We start from the raw sequence: 20,488 nt of genomic DNA, 5'->3' as shown, positions 1-20,488 counted from the left end.
TAATGGGTGCTATATCTGCAGGAGTCCAATTTCAATCTTTAAAAAACCACTTACTTTTGTATCTTTTTTTTTTTTTGGTTCTTTTTTTTTCGGAGCTGGGGACCGAACCCAGGGCCTTTACTTTTGTATCCTTGGACCCCGTCCCCCCACCCCCCACTACCCCCCCACCCCCCCACCCCCGGACCTGAGGACCGAACCCAGGGCCTTGTGCTTGCTAGGCAAGTGCTCTACCACTGAGCTAAATCCCCAACCCCATCCTTGGAGTTTAAAATGAGCACCTTGTATTGTTTTAGCACTGAGCGCCTCCCTACCATATTTTAAGCTAGACAGCCGAGGGCAAGCAGAATCAAGGATGAAAACCATGCTTCTGAAAAGATGGCCTTTGGAAGATGCCTTGGTACCTCCCCAGGTCTGCCGATCACTTCCTGGAAGAACATGGCTTCTACCTCCAGGCGAGAGTCCAGGAAGTGCTTCCAGAATAATCAATACTCTGCTAGAAACTTTATATCTGTGCTTATGGCTTTATCTGGGCTCGTGGAGCCTTCTAGAAACAAGGGCCTATCCTCTATCTAGTGTGGTTCTCAGGATCAGAGTATGGAGTTCCAGCTGGGGAGGAGAGAGTGGTACTGCAGAGATGCTCACAGGCCTCTTCTGAACTCTAAACCTTCCTCTAGGATCAGGAGACCCAGCTTCGGAGGACAGAAGACCCCTGGGAAAACAGCATAGCCAGAACCTCTACATTATGGGACAGAACTGCCAGCGAGGACAGGTAACCACCTCCCCAACCCCCGTCCCTGTCTCTCAGGATCTCACACATACCAGGCTGACCTCAACTTCTATGTAGCCAGGGAGGACCTGCTACTGCTCTGTCCACCTCGAGAGTGTTGGACTGCCAGGTACGCACGACATGGTGCTGGGGACTGAGCCCACAGCCTCTTGCGTGCTAGGCAAGCACTCTGTCAACTGAGCCATAGGCCCAGCTTCTCCCAGCCTCCGAGAGGGTCCTATAGACCACGACTTGCTCCCTCAGGCTGTTGCCTTAGGCCCAGCTCAGACCTAAGACATAGCAAGAACATCCCGGGGTAGACAGGAGCCTTCCATTTGGTCTCCGGCTCTCAGTACACGTTCATTTCTCAATCAGACCCATGGTTTGTACCCAAGGGGAGCCTTGCAAACTCTTGGCTAGTCACTTCTTGTAAAGTTACAGTACGGAGTTCTACACTTGGGCTATAAGCAAGAATCTTGACTCTCTAAGGGAAGCCCCTTGGACTGAGTTTCCCCCAAATGCTTTGCCCATTCTGACATTGTAGAATGTCTTCCTGAACACGGACGCATACCTCAGAAAAGGAGGCCAGCAGGGATTATACTCCTGTGAGGAGCTGGCTCCTTTGAAACCCATTTTGCTGCACATGGGCCCCAGGAGGGAGAGCCATAGTTGTTTCTTTTAAGGGGTGGGGAACTCGTGAGCCTTGTGGGTGTAAACCAAGGACAGATGCAAGCCTGGCCCTTGTTACATGCTGGGAGGGCCAGGACTCCTTCAGAGCTGGAAGTAACAAATGTGCTAATCAGCCCCTGGGTGACGTGTTTATCCTAACTCGCCTTAAGAATGGAGGGGAGCGGGGTTGGGGATTTGGCTCAGTGGTAGAGCACTTGCCTAGCAAATCCAAAGCCCTGGGTTCGGTCCCCAGCTCCAGAAAAGAAAAAAAAAAAAGAAAAAAGAAAAGAAAGAAAGAAAAAGAAGAATGGAGGAGAGGAAGTTTAGGGTGCTGATCTGGACCAGAGATGAGGGATTTAGGCATGGAGGGGCCCAAAAAGTACCTTCACCCTGAGAGGTGTAGTGTAAATGCCACCTTTTGTTCATTCTGAAAGAGCATTTGAAAAGTCTGGCCCAGATTTGTTTTCCTTCCCTCGGGAGCTTCCAGAACATTGAATTTGTGCCTTCTTCCCTTCCTGAATTTATTCCCTCTTTGAGACAAGTTCTCATATAATAGTTTAGATTGGCCCTGAACCCTCAGTCTCCTGTCTCCAGGAATAGCAGAATTACCTGAGCAGTAGAATTACCACGTTTAGGAGATGCTGGGGATCGAGCCCAGAGCTTCGTGAATGCCGATCAATCACCCTATCAACTGAGCCACACCGCAGCTCCGCCTTCCTCTTCCTAACTCCTGAGTAGAAGCTCTCCACCCTGTTTTCCATTGTCAAGCCTAAAGCACCTGCGTAGGCTACATTGGAACATGATAGTCACAAAAGACACCAACATGAGGCGTCCCTGTGGCCTCCAGACCTCTGTAGCCACCCCACCCCCACCCGCCTCCTCCTCTATTCCTCGGCCAATGTGGAAAACAGCGCCTCCTGCTCTGGGAAAGGAAGAGGGTTTCCAAACCACGAGGTTTATTTAGGATGTCACTGCTCCCTCCCCTTGTCCCCCCACCTTCCTGTGCCCTGTCTGGCTTTGCCAGCCCCAGGCAGAATGCCACCAAGAGTTTATAAAGCAGTCCAGGCCTGCCCTGGCGAGGTGGCACAAAGCAGCCAGTGTCACAAGCACCGTGTGGTAGTCAGGAGGCTTGGATACTTGTCTGGAATGCAGGGTCTAGCCCTGGTCTCTGTGGTATTTGGGAGTCCAGAGAGACACGTGGGCTCCGGAGGCCTCAGGTTGAAGATTGAGAACGAGGCACTAGAAGTGGGTACATCCCTCAGGCAGCGCGAGGGAAGCTTCGGTCTTTGTGAGCCATTCCGAGGCTCTTCTCATTGTACACGCAATCGCAATTCCAGCCGCTCTTGGCATTCGTGGTTCCTGTACCCGTGGATTCATCCAGTAGTGGGTTGAATCTGTCTTGGATGGTACAGACTTCTCGTCTTGCCATGCCTTAAATGAGGCATTAAACAGCTTCTAGCCCTGTGACATGCATCCTAAGCACCCCTAGGTCAGTTGCAGATCCCAGATGGACCACTGGGGTCTCTGTCACTGCAGTCACTCTGTCAGTCACCCCATCCATCCTTCATCCCTATCAAACTCCATGGTTTCTTATTCCATTGCTGTCTCCCTGATGCCATGCACACTGCAGGCTGTCCTGGCTGAGACAGACACACTGTGAGTTTCCACTGGTGGCCTCAGGAAGGACCAAACCGTGGGGCCCCATCAGTGGCTTTCCCCACGACTGCTGCCCAGACATCGTTAGCTTAGTCTTAGTTCTCACGTAGCCTCTTAAGGATCTGTGAGGCTTCCTTGGAGCCCCTTCGATATGAAGTTTGCTCTGATGGGGTCTCTGCGTAAGACCAGCTTAGACGGCCTGGGCCTCCGGTATGTGCGGAGCTTGCGTGGATGGTTCTGATGGTTTGTACTGTGGCTTCCCTGACCCTTAGTTAAAACCACGTATGTCTGTGGGATTTCTTTAATCTGGAACCCTCTTGGGTGAGGGCCCAGTGTGGCCCTTATAAAGAGCACACTTTTACTTATTGAACACTTAGTGTGTGATGACTCACCCCGAGAAGTGCTGAAGAGACAGCCCCTACCCTCCAGGGGCAACAGATACAACAGATAGGAGTTTTACAGAGCTGGCTGTGTGGCTTTGCGATGCTACACAGCCTTCCAGGAGCCTTGATGTCCTTCCTTATAAAGGGAGGCCATCCCTTCGCAACTTTAGTGAACGAGGAGGGAGCCGACAGGATGGCTCCGTGGGTAAAGGCATCTGTGGCCAAGCCTAGGGATCTGAGTTTGACTCCTGGCATCACACGGTAGAAGGGGGCAACTGACTGTGCATGCTCCCCTCCCCCTGCGATAGTAGCACTATAAATAAATGTAATTACTTTTAAAGGGTTGGGGGAAGAATAGAAACCGTGCTAATGATCTTCCTGACAGGCAGCAACTTGAGGGAAGACAGGTTACTCTGCCTCGCAGTTGAGGGGAGCTAGCTAATCCATGGTTCAGGAGTGTGCAGGCAGCCAAGACTCCTTGCTTCCTCAGGAAGCAGAGACTGGACAGGAAGTGGGGTCAGGCTAGAACTCCTCAAGTTCTGGCCCCAGTGACCATTTCCTCCAGTGAGGCTCACTTCCTAAAGGTTCCACAAATTTCCAAAATAAAGCCGTAGTGTGTGGGTGGGAGGGGAGGAAGGGGGAGGCGTGGATCAGACCAGCCTCTGGTGACAGTTCACATTCAAGACTCATCAGGATCTAATAATGGAGCCAGGTCCCGAGCCAGGCTCTAGGTCAGGAGGTCCTTTCGTGGGCTGCTCTGATTGGCCAGTGGCTACATCTCCAGTCTCTTAGAGCTGTACTTTCTATACCAGTCAGCACCCCCGTCTCAGTGGCCAGTTCCTAGTGGACTCCTAGCTTCTCTAATGACAGGGACTGAACCTCTGTTATTCTCCATTTGTCGTCTAAAAAAAAAAAAAAAGACTTACTTTGTGTACAAATGTTTTGCCTGCACGTATGTTTGAGCACCATGATCCTGCCCAGGGTTCTCAGAGTTTAGAAGAGGGTGCTCTAAACCACAGAGCCTTCTTGCCAGCCCCTGTCCTCCCGTCTTTGAACTCCCGGTGCCTTTGTGAGGATCTGATGAGTCTTCACTGGAATAGATTCACGAGTGGGAAATGCCTCTCTCCCGAAGAGTCCGCTTGGCACTGGCCCTTGCCCATTGCCTCCGTTCTCTCACGTTGATCAGCTACCCTCATCGATATGCGTGGATGCAGGTTGCCAAGCCGCCTTCGTAACTCCGTCTTGTTTTGTCTTTCAGGCTGTAGACATTGAACCACAAATACGACCCCCTCTCACAGAGGATAAGGTAAGAAGTCTAGATGTGGGTTCGTTCGTTTATTTGTTTCCTTCAGGAGCATTTTCGTGTGTACGAAAGATATTGGTGGCTACTGCATTCCCTCTGGGAATTCTGATGATGCTTTTAAACCACTGGGCAGCCGCACAGTGGATCCCCCTGGGTGGGAGCTGTGTTTACTTTCAAGGTGTTCCTCTCTGGGTGCAGTGAGAGAACCTTTTCAAGGAGGCCCCTTCCAGGCCCTTTCTTGGCAGCAAAAAGCATCTGACCTGGACACAGCGTCCTGCCTTGGTGTGGCACAGTGACAGGGGAGCCCAAGATGACACGGGGTCTCTCTCTCCTCCACGTTTCCAAATGTACAGACCGCAGAGCCCGTCCCCTCTGTACTTCAAGCCTCTTTTACCCACAGAGGCAGACAATCGGAGTTTTCTGTGCCTCCCTCCCATTCCCCAAGCAGGACCTTAAAGTGTTTTAAGGTGGAATTCGGGGAAGCGGGTCTACAGTCTTAGAACTTAAGAAGCAGAAGCGAGGGCTGGAGTGGAGTGGGGGTGTGGGTGAGGGGTGGGGTGGTGGTGGCTGCAAATGTGAGGCCAGCCAGGCTCCAAAATAAGACTTTGTTCCTGCAGAGAAAAAAAGAAGTAAATGCAATAGGTGGACTCCAACATGGTTTGCTCCAAGTTTTATGGTAAGGTAAAGGCTTTGGTAACCAACCTGCTATAAGGGGATGGTGGTGTGAGCCTTGGCACAGTCCTCGGCTAAGGCAGGAGAAGTAGTACAAGTTTGGGGCTCTAGTAAGAGCCAGGCATAGTAAGGCCTTGTCCCCCCACAAAAAGCAAAACAACAACATACACACATACAAACAAAACAAAGCAAAAAGGCATAAGCTTACTAAATCTGTTTTTGTTTTGTTTTGTTTTAATTAATTAATTAATTTGGGGCAGGGGGGAGACAGGGTCTCTCTGTGTAGCTCTGGCTGTCCTAGAGCTCTCTCTGTAGATCAGGCTGGCCTTGAAACTTAGAGATCTGCCTGCCTCTGCAGATTTTTGTTTTGTTTTGTTGTTGTTTTTGACTGTGTAGCCATGGCTTGCTAGACTGAAACTGTGTAGGCCAGGTTGGTCTTAAACTCACAAAGTTCTTTCTGCCTCTACCTTTCAAGTGCTGGAAGAGGGAGTTCTGGGGGGAGTGGCCACACCTCCTAATCCTTCCCAAAGAGTTCCACCAACTGGGGAACAAACATTCAAACATATGAGAGTATGGGGGCTACTCTCATCCAAATCACCAAACCCATCTGCCTTTGATCTTGAATTTTCCATCTCTCAAACCAGAAGACAATACATTTATGTTGTTAAATCACCCAGTCTATAGCATTTTATTATGGTAGGTATATCAAAAATTAATTTAACTCTCCAAAGCCGAAAAAAGCCAAATATTCATCTGTTCTCGAAAGGACAAATAAGTTGTGGTATGTCCACACAGTAGAATATTATTTGGCAATAAAACAACAAAGTTCAGATACATGTGACAGAGATAAGCCTTAAAATTATGTCCAGTGAGAGAAGACAATCATGAAAGACCATATATTGTATTGTTCCATCTATATAAATATAAATAGGCAAAGATATGGACCTAACACATATCTGTCGACAACCCATACATAAAGAAATTTGCAAGCTGATAGCTACCAGAAAGAGAGGGAGAGGAAATATTCTAAGGTCGACCATGGTGAGGAGCTTCTCGCTCAGAGATTGTATGGCAAATCATTGATGAATTAGCTGTGCTATGCTGCCTGCCTCTAGTCCCAGCTATTTGGAGGCTAAAGTAGGGAGATCCCTTGAGTCCAAGGGTTTGAAGCTAGCCTGGGCAACCTTCAAGTCCCTAAACACACACACACACACACACACACACACACACACACACACACACACATACACACACACACACACACACACACAAATAAATCTTAAAACAACTAAACAAGGGCTGGGGAGAGACTCATCATGAGGTACAAACACTTGTTGCTCTTGCAGAGTACCACATGGTGACTCAGAAACTCTCTGTAACTCCAGGTCTAGGAGACCCAAAGCCTTTGTCTGGCCTCTCCAAGCTCTGTATACACGCTGTGCACATGCAGGCAAAACAGTCATACATGTGAATCACAGTGACAAAATCGGCTGGCTGAATTATGGAGTATGCGAGTTTACATCTCAATAAAACATACCTTCACAGAGCCCCCAGTCCTCAGAGGCCCAGGAGGAAGGTTATGAGTTCAAGCCCAATCTGGGCTACGGAGTCAGACCATCTCCTCAAGAGGAAACCTCCCCTTTAAGGATTGTCTAACAAAGTACCACACACTTATAGAACTAAAAGAATCCACAAGATCAGTTTTCCAAACAAGGCCTCTGGTTCCTTCACGAAGCTCTTCTGAGGGGGCAGTTTAACCCTTTGTGGGCCAGACTGCAGAAGGCATCCAGAGAGGTGAGACTGGGAAGGTGTGTGGTCCAGTTGACTTCTTTTGTTCTGAATGGGTTTGGTGGCAGGTGAGACACAGCCCATAGAACAGGAGGTGCCTGGGGACAAGGCTTGGGTTTCCAGCTTGGGTGACAGGGAGTGAGTTCCGCCTGGGGTACCCTTCCTTGCCCACACTCTGGTATGGCTTCTCCCTCCTTTTGTTCTGTTCAAATGTCCACCCTCTTGGAGGCCTTCCTGTTCATCCTCCTGGAGACGATTCCCACCCCTGACCCCTTGGCTCTTTAGCCTCTATATTGGCTAGAAATGAGTTTGGCTTAGTCGTAACAGAAAACCGTCAAGTAGCCACAAGTTTGGCCGCAAGACAATTTCATTTTCCTCTTTATTTTGGAAATGTGGAAATAGGAAGCGTGGGGCTGATTCTGCATGGCACAGCGTTTTACTCTGTTTTACTTTGGTGCCTTATCTTGTGTGGTTCCATGCCCAGGGCTATGTTTCAATCGATGGATCCAGGAAGGAGGCGGGGAGGACGTTCTAGGGAAAAAGGCACAAAAGCTGTTACCGGAAGTCACCAGGAGAGACTCCAACTTCCATCCTTATATCTGCCTCGTTGGAGGTTGGTGTCATGGCCAGGTAGCTGCAGAGGCCGGAAATATGATCTTTATCCTGGGCTGCTGGTGGTGGTAATGGTGCTAAATTCAGCTAAAAACAGAAACATTGATTAGCCAGACCAAAGGAGAAGTGGTTATCATGGGACGGGCCAGGCTAGCGGCACCATGCTGGAACCTGTGTGATACATATTCAAGTAGGAGTTGTTCGCCATCTGTCTCCCTAAATGTGGTCAGACACAGTGTCTTGTCCATTGCCACATTTGGGGTGACCGGGGAAATACAGAATAGAGAATGTCTCCGATATTTATTGAGGTGAGAAAATGACGCCGTGGGGACTTGAGAAATAGCGGAGTTCTTTTTCTGTTCTACATTTGGTTTCCTGAGACGGAGTCTAGATAGGTAGCCCAGGCTGGCCTTGATTCACCTGATTCTGGCACCCGGGTGCTGGAATTACAGGAGTGAGCCACCTGACCTGATAACCACCATCGTGGGAGGCATCGTGTTCACTGTCTGTAGGGGGAGAGGGTCTGATGCTCGGAGGAGCCGGAAATGTGTGTCCAGATCTTTTGAGTCATGCGGAGACTGAAAGGCTGGAGAAGAGTGACTCTTCAAGATGTCTGCTTTGAGATGTGCCTACAGAGGGTCTGAGAAGACGGCTCAGTATGTAGAAGTGGCTTCCAGGACCCCCGCATTGGAAGGAGAGAACTGACTCCTGTTGGTGGTCCTTGAACCTCACCTGTGTACCACAGCGTGCCCATGATCACACACACACACACACACACACACACACACACACACACACACACACACACAAGTAAATGAATGCTACTATAATCAGCTATAACTTTTAAATTAAATTACCGATTATCGTGTGGAGAGGGGACTGTTTGGTGTGCATGCGTGCTTGTCCGGGGGTCAGAAGACAGCTTTGACAGTTTGTTCTCCATCATGGGCTCCAAGGGTGGGACTTGGGTCATCAGGGTTACACGGCAACAGAGCCATCGTGCCAGCTGTAACACGCATACACTCTTACTATCCGTTAAAGACAAAAGCAGTCAGGCTGCTAAGGAGATGGGTGTTATTTATCTTTCCATAAAGAACTAAACCTGATCTGAATATCCTGAATATCCTGATCTGATCCTGAAGGACATACCGAATCTTCATGGTCTTTTTAGAGTCAATGGCTGTTCAGTTGTACAAACACAATGCTGAGAAAACCACTTCCCATAAAACACAGGACAGGACGGCAGAAGCACACCCAGGGCCATTCCAGACATCCTTAGAAATTCTGTCCTAATCCTGAGCTAAAATCCACTGGGCGATTTTTAAATTGCTCACCAGCAACTCATTTATTTATTTATTTACTTTTTTTTTGACAGGGCTTTTTGAAGGGACATTTTATTTTGTTTTGAGACGGGGTCTCACCTTATAGCCTTGGCTGGCTAGGAACTCACTCTGTAGACCAAGTTGGCCTCCAAACACAGGGGTCCATCTGCCTCTGCCTCCCAAATGCTGGGGTTAGAGGTATACGCCATCCTGTGCAATCCTAAGTTACTTTTAAACTAAGCACAATTGACTTCATGGTAAGAACGGGTTAAGACCTAGGTAGGACTTGGCACCTGTCAGGTATTAGGGCGCAATGACAGGGCATGTGCATCCTGTCATCCTGTGTGTTTAGCTTCGAGACTAACGATGGTGTAATTATACAAAGACTTTAACGTTTTCTGGGCATTTATCAAATTAGCAATCTCTGAAGACTGCTGAGTTTGAAAGCTTGATTTTAAAAACTGTCACTTGATAGCAGGGCTTGGTAGCACACACCTTTAATTCCAGCCCTTGGGAGGCAGAAGCAGGCAGATTTCAGTAATAACACAGACAGCCTGGTCTACATAGTGAGTTCCAGGACAGACAGGGCTACGTGGAGAAACTGGTTCAAAAAACAAAACGGAAAAAAAATTTTTGCTACTTGCTAACAACAACAACAAAAGACTAATTTTTTACTTTTCTGAATTCAAATCTTTTCCTTTAGGAAATTAGGTGATAAAGAATAAACTTTAAAAACATATTTTCTTAGCAAAATACCAAGTCAGTACTTAATTTGTGGTTGCTTGCATATTAGGTTCACTCCGAACTCTCCTCCCCAGGAACCCTGGCCGGGCGTGGATTTGGACAGTGCCTGTAAGCACTTCCAATTATATCTTGGCACTAAATCAAAGCCAGTGGGTGGAGGCAGACCCTTGCTGGCTCTGGGAAGGTAGCGAGTGTGGGGACTAGGCAACATTGTCCTGGGAAGCCATGGTGGTCAGCACGGGCAGTTGTAATTGCTCTGGGCCAACAAGATAAGGGCCTTCGTGTTCGGGAAGAGGCCTGGCTGGGATAAAGAACAGGTGTTTAAACGAGGAGGTGCCGCAGGCCTTCGGTTTAACCCTCCCTCTCACAGGCCTTCCTCAGCCCCTTGGGGCAGAACTGAGAATGTGGGAGTCTAGCTCTCTCTGCGTAGTGGTAAACCAAGTCAGGGGAGAGCCAAGCAGGCAGGCAGAAGCCATTGTGATACCCGAGGGGCAGGTGTTTGGGGAAACAGTAGGGGGATTACCAGGGTAACCAGGGTACAAAATTCTCATGCAAAACTTAAATGTTGGTGTCCCCCTGTCCTTCTTGCTTGATCTTAACCAACCCTGGCTCTAATGCCTGAAGTCCATTGCTTCTTGTATCCACCCATTAAGATGGAGCCAATGCTTTTACAGGTGTTGTTGGTGTGTGCTCGTGTGTGTGTGTGTGTGTGTGTGTGTGTGTGTGGTGGGTTAGAGCTGACTACACATGCCTGCCTTGGGCTGGAGAAGGTAGCAGCCGCTCTCATGTCTAACCCAACCGCCGCTACATAATTATCAACATGGGTGGCTGGATCCAGGCTGTCAGAAATGGTGGGTTTCACAGTGAAGTCTAACCACGGTTAAGTGTTGGCCGGTATGTATAAAACACCAGCTGAGTTCAACAAGACATAATAGGGTCCAGTCTCAGCGGTTGTCAGCGTACTGATCCTGCTGGCATGTTGGAGGCTGGAACTTCGGGCCAGTCACGGGAAAACAGCTAAGAATGCATTTAAAGTCAGTCACTGTGGGCGATGCCTGGAAGTGCTTTCGGGGCAAAGCTGCTTAGAGGCTGCCGTGAACCTTCACCCCTTGGTACTTGGCATCAGAAGGCCGTTACAGGCTGCCGAGAGCACCACTTGGGGCTTCATTATGGAGACATCATGTCTCTTCACTCAGGGAAATCCAGGGTCTGAATCAGCAGGTCTCACTGGGCAAGTTGCAAACCAGGTCACAGATCACTGCTGTATATCGTGCAGGAACCCTCCCGGGGCTGGGCCGTGTCTTCTCCTCACTGCAAGACCTTCAGTTCTACAGTTCTCTCTCTCTCTCTCTCTCTCTCTCTCTCTCTCTCTCTCTCTCTCTCTCGCCTCATTGACTGATTGAGTGGAGGTAATGATATTTGTCCTTGTCACCTCTCCAGGCTGTTATCAGGAGAAATGAGGCAATAAGCGAAAAACTGCTCTGTAAACCGGTGACATTGTGTAAACATGGTCACTGGGAGGAGTGCACTACCTGGTGCCCGTGTGTCAGAGATCACTGTGGAGGAACTCCCAGTCCTGGGGGGCAGATGGGAATGAATTAGATGTCCTAAGCGTCCAGTCTGGATTGTCTTCAGGGCAGGGCAGGTGTGTTTGGTGCTGCGGCAGCCTGACAACATTGGTCCTTCCTGCGACCCGTACCAGGAGAGACACAGTAAATGAACTGAGAGTTCAGGGGACCTGTGGGAAAACTGAAGCTTGCCCAGAAGGAGAAGCAGCTTGAGACTCTCTCGGTTGAGGTCTTCCTGTGGGTCTGGGAGTAATCAAGGCAGCTAAAGTGGGGTTTAAGACCTGTGTGGCATGGGCTGAGGCGAGACTCACCTACAGTATTGCTATAGTATTCGCTGATGCCAAGAATGCATGAAGCTCTCAGTTTAACTCCAAGTATATGTTCTGTGTGGCACTGTGTACCTGTGACCCAAGCACACAACAGGCAGAGACCAGAGATCAAATTTGAGGAACATTGGGCCAGTTTGGGCTACATAGGACATTATCAAAAAGCACAGGAACAGGGGGTAGGGTAGTAAAAGGAGACATTCACACACTAATGTGAAGAGAGTAATCAAGAACCATGCAGAGTGGTAGACACATAGGAGGCAGAGGCCAGTGGAACTCTGAGTTCAAGGCCAGCCTGGTCTACAGAGTGAATTCCAAGACAGCCAGGAGTACACAGAGGGACCGTGTCTTGAAAAAACAACCAACCAACCAATCAACATAACCCATGCATGAAGCCTGAAGAGATGACTCAGTGGTAAAGAGTTTTGACTGCTCTAGCAGAGGACCTAAGTTCAATTCCCAGCACCCACTGGTGTCTCACAAACATCTTTAACTCCAGTTCCAGGGGACCTGATGTTCTCTTCTGACCTCCTCAAGCATCAGGAACATGTATGGTACGTACACACACACACACACACACACACACACACACACACACACACACACTATACATACATATATACATGTAAGCAAAATCTTCATATAAAAAAACCTAAAAAAATTAAAAATAAATCCAGGCATAGTAGCGATCACCTTGGGCCTTGCGCTTCCCAGGCAAGCGCTCTACCACTGAGCTAAATCCCCAACCCCATAGTAGCGATAACCTTTAAGCCCAGCACTTGGGAGGCAGAGGTAGGCAGATCTCTGTGAGTTCAAGGCCAGCCTGGTCTATATAGTTCCAGGACTGCCAAAGCTATACAGTAAGACCCTGTTTCAAAAACTAATAAAAAACCAACAAGAAACATTCATGAGGTAGCCTAGGGCTTAACCAAGAGAAGATACAACACGGCCATAGTGCTGCCTCCAGGGAATGGCCTGATGGAAGTGATAAGGCCTGGCCTCCGGCAGACCGTCTCCCCTATCAGGGAGGCAGTCTTGACTCAGTTGCTTATCTGGCCCAGTCTGCCTGAGGTGGTGGGGTGGGATGGAAAGAGTGCTGGCTAAGCCTCAGAGTCCCGGCTCGAAATTCTACGGCAACCTGCCGCTGGGCAAGATGGCCCACCAGCTGCGCACCCTACACCTTGTTTGTAGAGAAGAGCCCTGGTCTCCATTCGCATGGACTCTGAGCACTGTCTGAGTGTGCCCTGTGGAGGTGCTGGGGCCTGGGAGGCCAGGGTGAGTGGCTGAGGTCAGGGGAGGCCAGCTCGGGAAGGAGGTCAGATGTGCCTTCCTGTGGTGAGGTCGGAACCTGGACAGGTGTAGGAGAATGGGGAAGGAAGGGTGGTATGAGGGGAGCCACACAGAGTGGATGTGTGGGGTTAAGGACAGTGGGACACACTAGTGCTGTGGTCAGGGGCTGGGTAAGAGATGCGCTCAGAGTCGGTAACAGGGCCAGTGTGTTTAAATTGGTTCCACCAGGATGCAGGGCCCAGAAGGGACTTTGAGCAGGGGCATAACGTAATTAAGGTTGCTTTTCAGTGAGACTGTCGCGGCCTGCAGCACAGAATGGCTTGGATGGCGGGTAGCCAACAACCAGAAAGCCAGCTCAAATGTTCTTGTCATATTTCTAGCTAGACAAGAGAAAAACTGGGGTGGAGGTGGTGTTGGGAGTAGCAGTGAGTCTGACTTAGAGAGATATGCATTAGGAAACAACACTAAGCCTCGGTGCCTGGGTGTATGTGTGTGTGTCTGTGTCCTGAGTCACCTTGGTACAGGGGTTGAGGGAAGGGACAGCAGAGGTACCTACCTGCCTACAAGCTGGTCCAGCTTTTCCCCAGCTCTGGTTTGTTGGCTAAGGGTTGTATCCCCATATAATCCCACAGATTATAGTGATGGCTGAAGGTTGGGGGAGGGGTCCATGAGCCCGACACTGGGGTTGGAGAATGGGGTGGCCCATTCAACCTACAGACCTCTGAGAAAACAAAACAACCCTCCATCCCCAAAGACTTGCCAGCCTTGAGAGCTGGCCGAAGTACATTTGCAGATTCAAATGCAGCTCAGAAGAACCATTTTTGTCTTGACGCTGTCAGGCAATATTGGTAGCGTGTGTGTGTGTGTGTGTGTGTGTGTGTGTGTGTGTGTGTGTGTTAGTTTGAGATTTACGTGGGACTCAATGCTAATCTTTTTAAGGGAAGGGCAACTATAACAGGCCCTCCCTGGGCCTGGAAATGGTGACATTCAGGTGACAGGTCCCCAAACTTTAACCTGTAGGTTCCCGAGTCCGTTCTATGAGAGTACCTCCCATCTAATCTATTAGATACCAGTGTTTATGCTCTTTCAGAAAAATTACAGGGTGTAGGCATCAGCTCCATCTTATGGGTAAAGAAAGAAAGCCTGAGAGGTGACTCAGGACACATCTGCACCAGCCATTAGGCAGGGTGGTGGCTGGAAGGGCCCTGGGATACTTGAAGGGCACCCTGGGGTATCTTTGCCCCGATGGATGCTGGGCCTAGCCAGGGGCTCCCAGTCCCCAGGCGTGGGGTAGAAGTTGGACTCTATAGTCACCTAAGGGCCTATGTTGCAGTCCTGGTCTCAGGCACACGGCCTGCAGGAGAGGCTTAAAAGAAGAGAAACTGCACACAATGGCTAGGTCACCGGCGTTAAAGCTAAGCAAACCCAGCGCTACTCCTGGGCAGCAACTGCAAAGCGTTTCTTCAGGTCCCTCACCTGTAGAATCAGAGCGGTAGTCGCCTCTGCATGTCTGAGTTCTTACATGTCGTAATGTACAAACACGATTTCCCCTCAATCACCGCCCGGAACAGTACCTCCAACTTCCCAGACCCGGATGCCCCAAGAGCCAGAGTAGGGTGGGAAAATCGGGACAGGCCCCCAAATTCCACTCGGGGGCCTTGAGCTCTTACATGGTGTCACGGGGGCAGGTAGTTTGGGTTTAGCAATGTGAACTCTGACAATTTGGGATGTAGAGCTGGTGGGCCATCGTGGGACGCCAAGCATCATCCTTAGAGTTTGGATCCTTTAGGGCAGGCAGGCACAGGGACCCAGTGCGAGATCAGTGAAGCCGCCCAGTTTCGGCTTCCGCTCTTTTTCCACGCCCACTTGCGTGCTTCTCCAACAGTGTGGATGGGAGGGGTGGGGGACGAGCCCTAATCTCCGAGGAAGGGGTGTGGCCCCGTTCGTGTTCTCCAGTTTGTGGCGTCCTGGATCTGTCCTCTGGTCCCCTCCAGATCGTGTCCCACACCCACCCGTTCAGGCATGGCACTGTGCCGCCACGCGTGACCGTGCGCTCCTTACGTGGGGGACGTGCAGGGTGCTGCCTCCTTTCCGGTGCGGGAGGGAGCGGCCGTCTTTCTCCTGCTCTGGCTGGGAAGCCCCAGCCATTGCGCTGCAGAGGAGACTTGCAGCCAATGGGGACTGAGGAAGTGGGCCGGCTGGCGGTTGTCACCCTCCCGGGGACCGGAGCTCCGAGGTCTGGAGAGCGCAGGCAGACGCCCGCCCCGCCCGGGGACTGAGGGGGAGGAGCGAAGGGAGGAGGAGGTGGAGTCTCCGATCTGCCGCTGGAGGACCACTGCTCACCAGGGCTACTGAGGAGCCACTGGCCCCACACCTGCTTTTCCGCATCCCCCACCGTCAGCATGATCGCCGCGCAACTACTGGCCTATTACTTCACCGAGCTGAAGGATGACCAAGTCAAAAAGGTGAGCCCCGCCGGCGCCGCCCTGGCCACAGCCTTGCATTCCCGCATCCGCTCGCCACCGCCTGCATCCTCCCCCGGCCTCTCCCAGACAGCATCTGGTTGGACTACAGGGTGCAGGCGACAGGCCTCGTGCTGGGATTCACCCCGGCATTGTCGGCATGCGGGCGTGCTTGTGCTTTGAGGAGCTGGGCTGCCGTCTGAAGACCCCCCCTTTCGCTCCCCCCACGGCTGGATTGCATACTGCAGTGTCCTTGAAAAGGACCATGGATGTCAGATGGGTACCCGCACGCTGTGCCGGGCTGCGACCTGGCTGGGTGGGGATAAGCGGGCCTGTCTATAAGGCCTGTTTGGAAAGGTCCACGCGCCGTGGGCGGGGAAGGTGTGATCACCGAGATATGTTGGGGAGGTGAGTGAGCAGCTGGTGGGGGTGCTGGCTGAAAGCCAGGCATCCCATATTTGGGGTTTCCATTTGGAGAATGCGATGCCCTTCCGAAACTGTCACTGGGCTCCCCCAGCTGTTGCAACTGCTCCTTACTCTGAGGACGGGGTGACCCGCCTGGCTTTCCGGTGCGGGGAGAACAGAGGCCACCGGAAACTTTGCTCATAGGCCTCAGGTCTGGAACCGCATGTCTGAATGGAATTTTTTATTCTTCTAAAGCTGTAATTTCCAGGCAGTCCCAGCCCCGGGGCTCAAAAAAGACACTTTAGTCACTTGAACAGCTCAGAGCGGTTGACATGCGTTCCTTGTGACTTGTGTGTTCTTACACATGGAGGCTGGGTCCTAGGGGTGATGTTTATCTAGTGTAAAGTGCCGTCTGCTGGTGGGTCTTAAAGATGTACCTCACTTTTCTGACACTGTTAGACAGGATGTTTTTCCTGAAATAGCCTAAGATGGTAGGGGACACATCCAGGACATTTTTATTAGTGCAACAGGTATGCCTTGCCTACTCTAGGGTAGGTAGTAGTATCATCAACCTGACTGACACTGGGACAAGGAGTACTATCTACAGGTGAGAGAGAGGCAGAGGTGACTAGGGTCTGTCCTTTCCCGCCTGAGACCTCATCCTGGTAGGAAGCAGTCTTACTGGGGACCGTGACCTCCTGAAGGTCACACAGCTGGTTAGAGGTGGAGCCAAGGCGGGGCTATGACCTCCTCCCACTCGAGAGCTTGACCAGGACTCCCCCCACCCCCTGGGTATCAGCTGAAGGGGAGGTGCTGAGAGACAAGCTCGTGGAGATGCTGTGCCCATCCTGGATCTCAGCCTGGATGGGGACCAGGAGTAGGGTGCTGAGGGGATGGGATATGACCTCAGGGAGCTATGCATCAGCCCGTGTTATTCCGTGGTGGTGGACATTGCTGATGCTTAGCCCTCGGAAGGGGGAGACAGAAGTCCCAGCAGGGCAGAGGGCACTTAGAATACGCCTCCTGAATCAAGAGTTCACAGCTCTCCCACTCTAGATACCCTCTGTGGCTCAGGCATGCAATCCTGGGCGGAGGCCCAGTGAATGACCTTGTAAACTAAGCCTCCGGCCTCACCCACAACCACCTGTGTGGCCGCCAGCTGCCCGGCTGCTCCTTTACATGGTGCTGGGTGGCCTTGACTGAGCTGGACTAAGGTTTGGCAGACTACAGTGCTCCACTACAAGTAGCCTGATCCATCTCCATCCCATTCGATCTCCCAGACCCAGTGAGTGCTTGAGCTCTGATTCAAACCGTGCCTAACTGAAGCCCTCACCCTGATGTCCCCTCCCCCACCTCTATCCTAGAGCCTTGCTGGAGGAAGGTCTTGAGGTTGAAACTTTCACCTTGTTTGTGTAGGAGATCCTTAGAAACAAGAGCTCCCAGCAAGCCGGTGGTGGCCCAAGCCTTTAATCCCAGCTTTTGGGAGGCAGAGGCGAGGCAGGTGGATCTCTGTGAATTCAAGGCCAGCTTGGTCCACAGAGCAAGGAAAGCCAGGACTACACAGAGAAACTCTGTCTCGAACCACCGCCCTCCCAAACCCCCTCAAAATACAAGCAAACAAACAACCCCTCAAAATGAAAACCAAGTAACAACAAAACCAACCAACCAGAAATCACCAAACCAACCAACTAAACAACAAACAAACAAACAAACAAAAACAAGGGTTCCCTCTTGCACCTCACCTAGAATTTAGAAACTAGGCTTCTAGGAGACCTACCTGTCTGTTGGTCTGCCAAATGTGGGTGTGGTGTGTGGGTGTGGCCCAGGGGAGGATCCCTGGGCACCCAGTGGTCTCTTGCACCATGAGTCAGTTTATTAGCTTCCTGCCCTTCCCACCCCACTTCTGTTATGAGAACGGCTGCCTGGGACTCCAAATCTTGCTTCTTTTTCTCCCCCTGGGACTGGGCCCTGTGTGCTACCCTAAAGGGAGATTCTCCTGTGTGGGGGCAGCCATGATGATTCAGTCCTCCAGTCTTAGGCAGCCCGTGGGGGCTCTGGAGACAGGCCTCTGGTAATATACAGGACCTTGCTCTCTGCTAGGAGGAAGGAAATTGGATCTCATTGGGGGAAGGTTTTCAGGGCTGCCCAGAATACAAAGGCACCCACGAGACGGTTTTATTTCCCTCCATTGCCTGGGAGCCTGCAGTAATCCGGCCTTGAGAACATATCCTGGGCAGAAACAAATGGATGAAGGGTCTGACTTCTCAGCTCACAGCCCTGTGCTTTTGCACAGTGCTGGTTAAAGGGTGCTATGAAAAAGGGGACCCGGTGGACAGAAGCATAAAGCACACATCTTCCTTTACTCGGGTTTTTAAGAGGATGAACATAGCATGCATCTTTGTGACTACTTCCATTCACCAGATGCCAGACATCCTGTAGTCCTGCATGGGGAAGTCGGAGCCCTTTAACCCCCAAGTGACTTTCAGCATGCCTCGCATAGCCCGGCCCTCTCCATTGTGTGTCACTGACCGGGACCTGGAGGGTGGAGCAGTGCATCGCACACCGCCTGTTTGTTCAGGAAAATGAAAGGCCGCGGAGATGCCTCTGTAGTTAAGACTGCCTACTGTTCTTGTTGAGGTCCCTGAGTTCAGTTCCCACACCTTCCTCAGGTGGCTTGCAACCTTCTGTCACTTCAGCTCCCAGAAGAAGCGTCCTTCTGGGTCCTCGAATCGGGCACATGCAGACATAGTTTAGAAAAGAGCAGATGTGGTATGTTTTTAATCTCAGCACTTGGAAAGCAGTAGTAGGTAGGAAAAATAATAATATAGAAAGAAAAATGTAGCCAGGACTATCAGAAATAAGAGGGACCAGATGTCTTTCTCCCTAGGCTTGCCAGAGCAGCAAACAGCAGACTTTCTCTGGCGGGATCCCCATATCCCTACACAATCGGCATTGACAGGGAACAAACTGTGTGATTTGCCCAGTGGCCTGGCCCAGAAAGACCAGGGAAAGCAATGGAAAGGCCTTGGGTGGCTTTTAATTGATAAGCAAATGTCCTTCATTTCCTAGGAGGCTGCCCGGTAGACCTCTAAAGGAAGGGGAGGAGGAGGGAGGAAATATGGAGCCAACGGTTGTAACCACACGATGTGGCCGGCTGAGTCTGGAAGACTCGAGAGTTCAGTGCTAGCTCAGGGCCCTGTCTCAGAGCCATTCTTCACCTTATTTCTTAGGGAGGTGAGTTAAGAAATCATGAAAACCGGGCAGGTGAGTTGACTCAGTTGGCTGAAGGGCTCACTTCACAAGCCCCGGGGGACCTGAGTTCAATCCCTGCACCCCACAGTTGGAGAGAACCGACTCTCACAAGCTGTCCTGTGACATCAACAAAAGCGTGCCTGCACTCACATCAGTAATAATAGTATTAATAAGTTGAATTTTAAAAAGAATTTTATGGCGGGGCAGTGGTGGCACACACCTTTAATCCCAGCACCCAGGAGGCAGAGGCAGGCAGATCTCTGAGTTCGAGGCCAGCCTGGTCTACAGAGGGAGTTAGTTCCAAGGCAGCCAGGGCTACATCGAGAAACCCTGTCTCAAAAAACCAACTAACTAATCAAACAACAAAACAACAACAACTTAAAAAAAAAAAAAAAAGAAAGAAGAAAATTATGTCGCAGGGGGGATGGGATGGGGATTTATGGACCGGAAACCGGGAAAGGTTTATTTACATTTGAAATGTAAATTTAAAAAATCCAATTAAAAAAAGAAAGAAGGGGTTGGGGATTTAGCTCAGTGGTAGAGCACTTGCCTAGCAAGCACAAGGCCCTGGGTTCGGTTCCCAGCTCTGAAAAAAAAGAAAAAAAAAAAGAAAGAAAGAAAGAAAGAAAATTATGTTGCATGCAAAGCTAGCACTTCTGTCATTTTTTGTCTCTCTACCCTAGGCTTCGGGTTTCTCCCCTAGAGCAGAGGCCCATCATTCATGGGAAGGGTCAGGAGAGAACACTGTGAGGAATAGACCAGGCGAGTGGAGTGGCTGGCTGTGAGGGGCCTCCTCATCTGACCATGCCTTGTGGTTGCCGCCTCCCACACTCCAGCTGCTGTCCCAGGTCAGCCTTCTCCTTGAAAGACTGGGCCTACATGTGTGTCTGTGTGTACCCAGGGTTTCCTGGCTGGCGGAGTTAGTCTCTGGAGCCAGCTCTGCGTCCCCCTGAGGAGGAACTGAGAGATCTTCCAACTGAACAGCAGCCATCCCCAAACCACCACCATTTGCTCCTTGACTCCAGGTCCAGGGCTGTGTAAACCAAGATGTGAACCTGAGAAAGGGTGGACATTGGTATGGTTGGGGAAGGGAGGACAGATGCCCACCATCTTCCACATCAGTGGGCCCTGAGGAAGCTTCCTACTGTGGGACTGTCATCATATGTGACTATTTCATATCATGTATATATGAATGCGTGAAAATATATACATAATAAATGTAGTTTTTACCAACAGGTAGATTTTTATTTCTGGAAAAGAATATTGGCTT

At 50.6% G+C, this 20,488-nt stretch overlaps 1 protein-coding gene and 1 long non-coding RNA gene across 8 annotated transcripts in view; one reads left to right on the top strand and one right to left on the bottom strand.

Annotated features, from left to right (window-relative positions):
* Positions 1 to 20,488, top strand: part of Hk1 (hexokinase 1) — a 101,594-nt gene that overhangs the window by 17,328 nt on the left and 63,778 nt on the right. For 2 of the 4 annotated variants that reach the window (XM_087596863.1, NM_001393711.1), the window contains 2 exons: positions 675 to 769; positions 4,733 to 4,780. In XM_087596863.1, the coding sequence (XP_087452989.1) occupies positions 675 to 769; positions 4,733 to 4,780 (143 nt within the window). Of the gene's footprint in view, positions 1 to 674; positions 770 to 4,732; positions 4,781 to 12,840; positions 13,085 to 15,412; positions 15,565 to 20,488 lie in introns of those variants that run through there. The other 2 variants (XM_087596864.1, NM_012734.2) reach the window with 2 other exon arrangements.
* On the bottom strand, positions 7,590 to 15,339 carry LOC120098927 (synaptic defective enhancer 1-like). Of its 4 annotated transcripts, none has more exons than XR_015645848.1 (2): positions 14,576 to 15,339; positions 7,590 to 7,936 (listed from the first exon to the last, which is right to left on the bottom strand). It is a non-coding gene; the product is annotated as a synaptic defective enhancer 1-like (long non-coding RNA). The 4 variants fall into 4 exon arrangements; XR_015645850.1 differs by having other exon boundaries at positions 7,590 to 7,768; XR_015645849.1 differs by having other exon boundaries at positions 14,770 to 15,339.

Source organism: Rattus norvegicus, chromosome 20 (genome assembly GCF_021556685.1).
Source record: "Rattus norvegicus strain SHRSP/BbbUtx chromosome 20, alternate assembly SHRSP_T2T, whole genome shotgun sequence".
In the NCBI taxonomy this organism is placed as follows: Eukaryota; Metazoa; Chordata; class Mammalia; order Rodentia; family Muridae; genus Rattus; species Rattus norvegicus.
The sequence above is the reverse complement of the archived record's forward strand: the minus strand, read 5'-3'. Positions and strand labels throughout refer to the sequence as shown.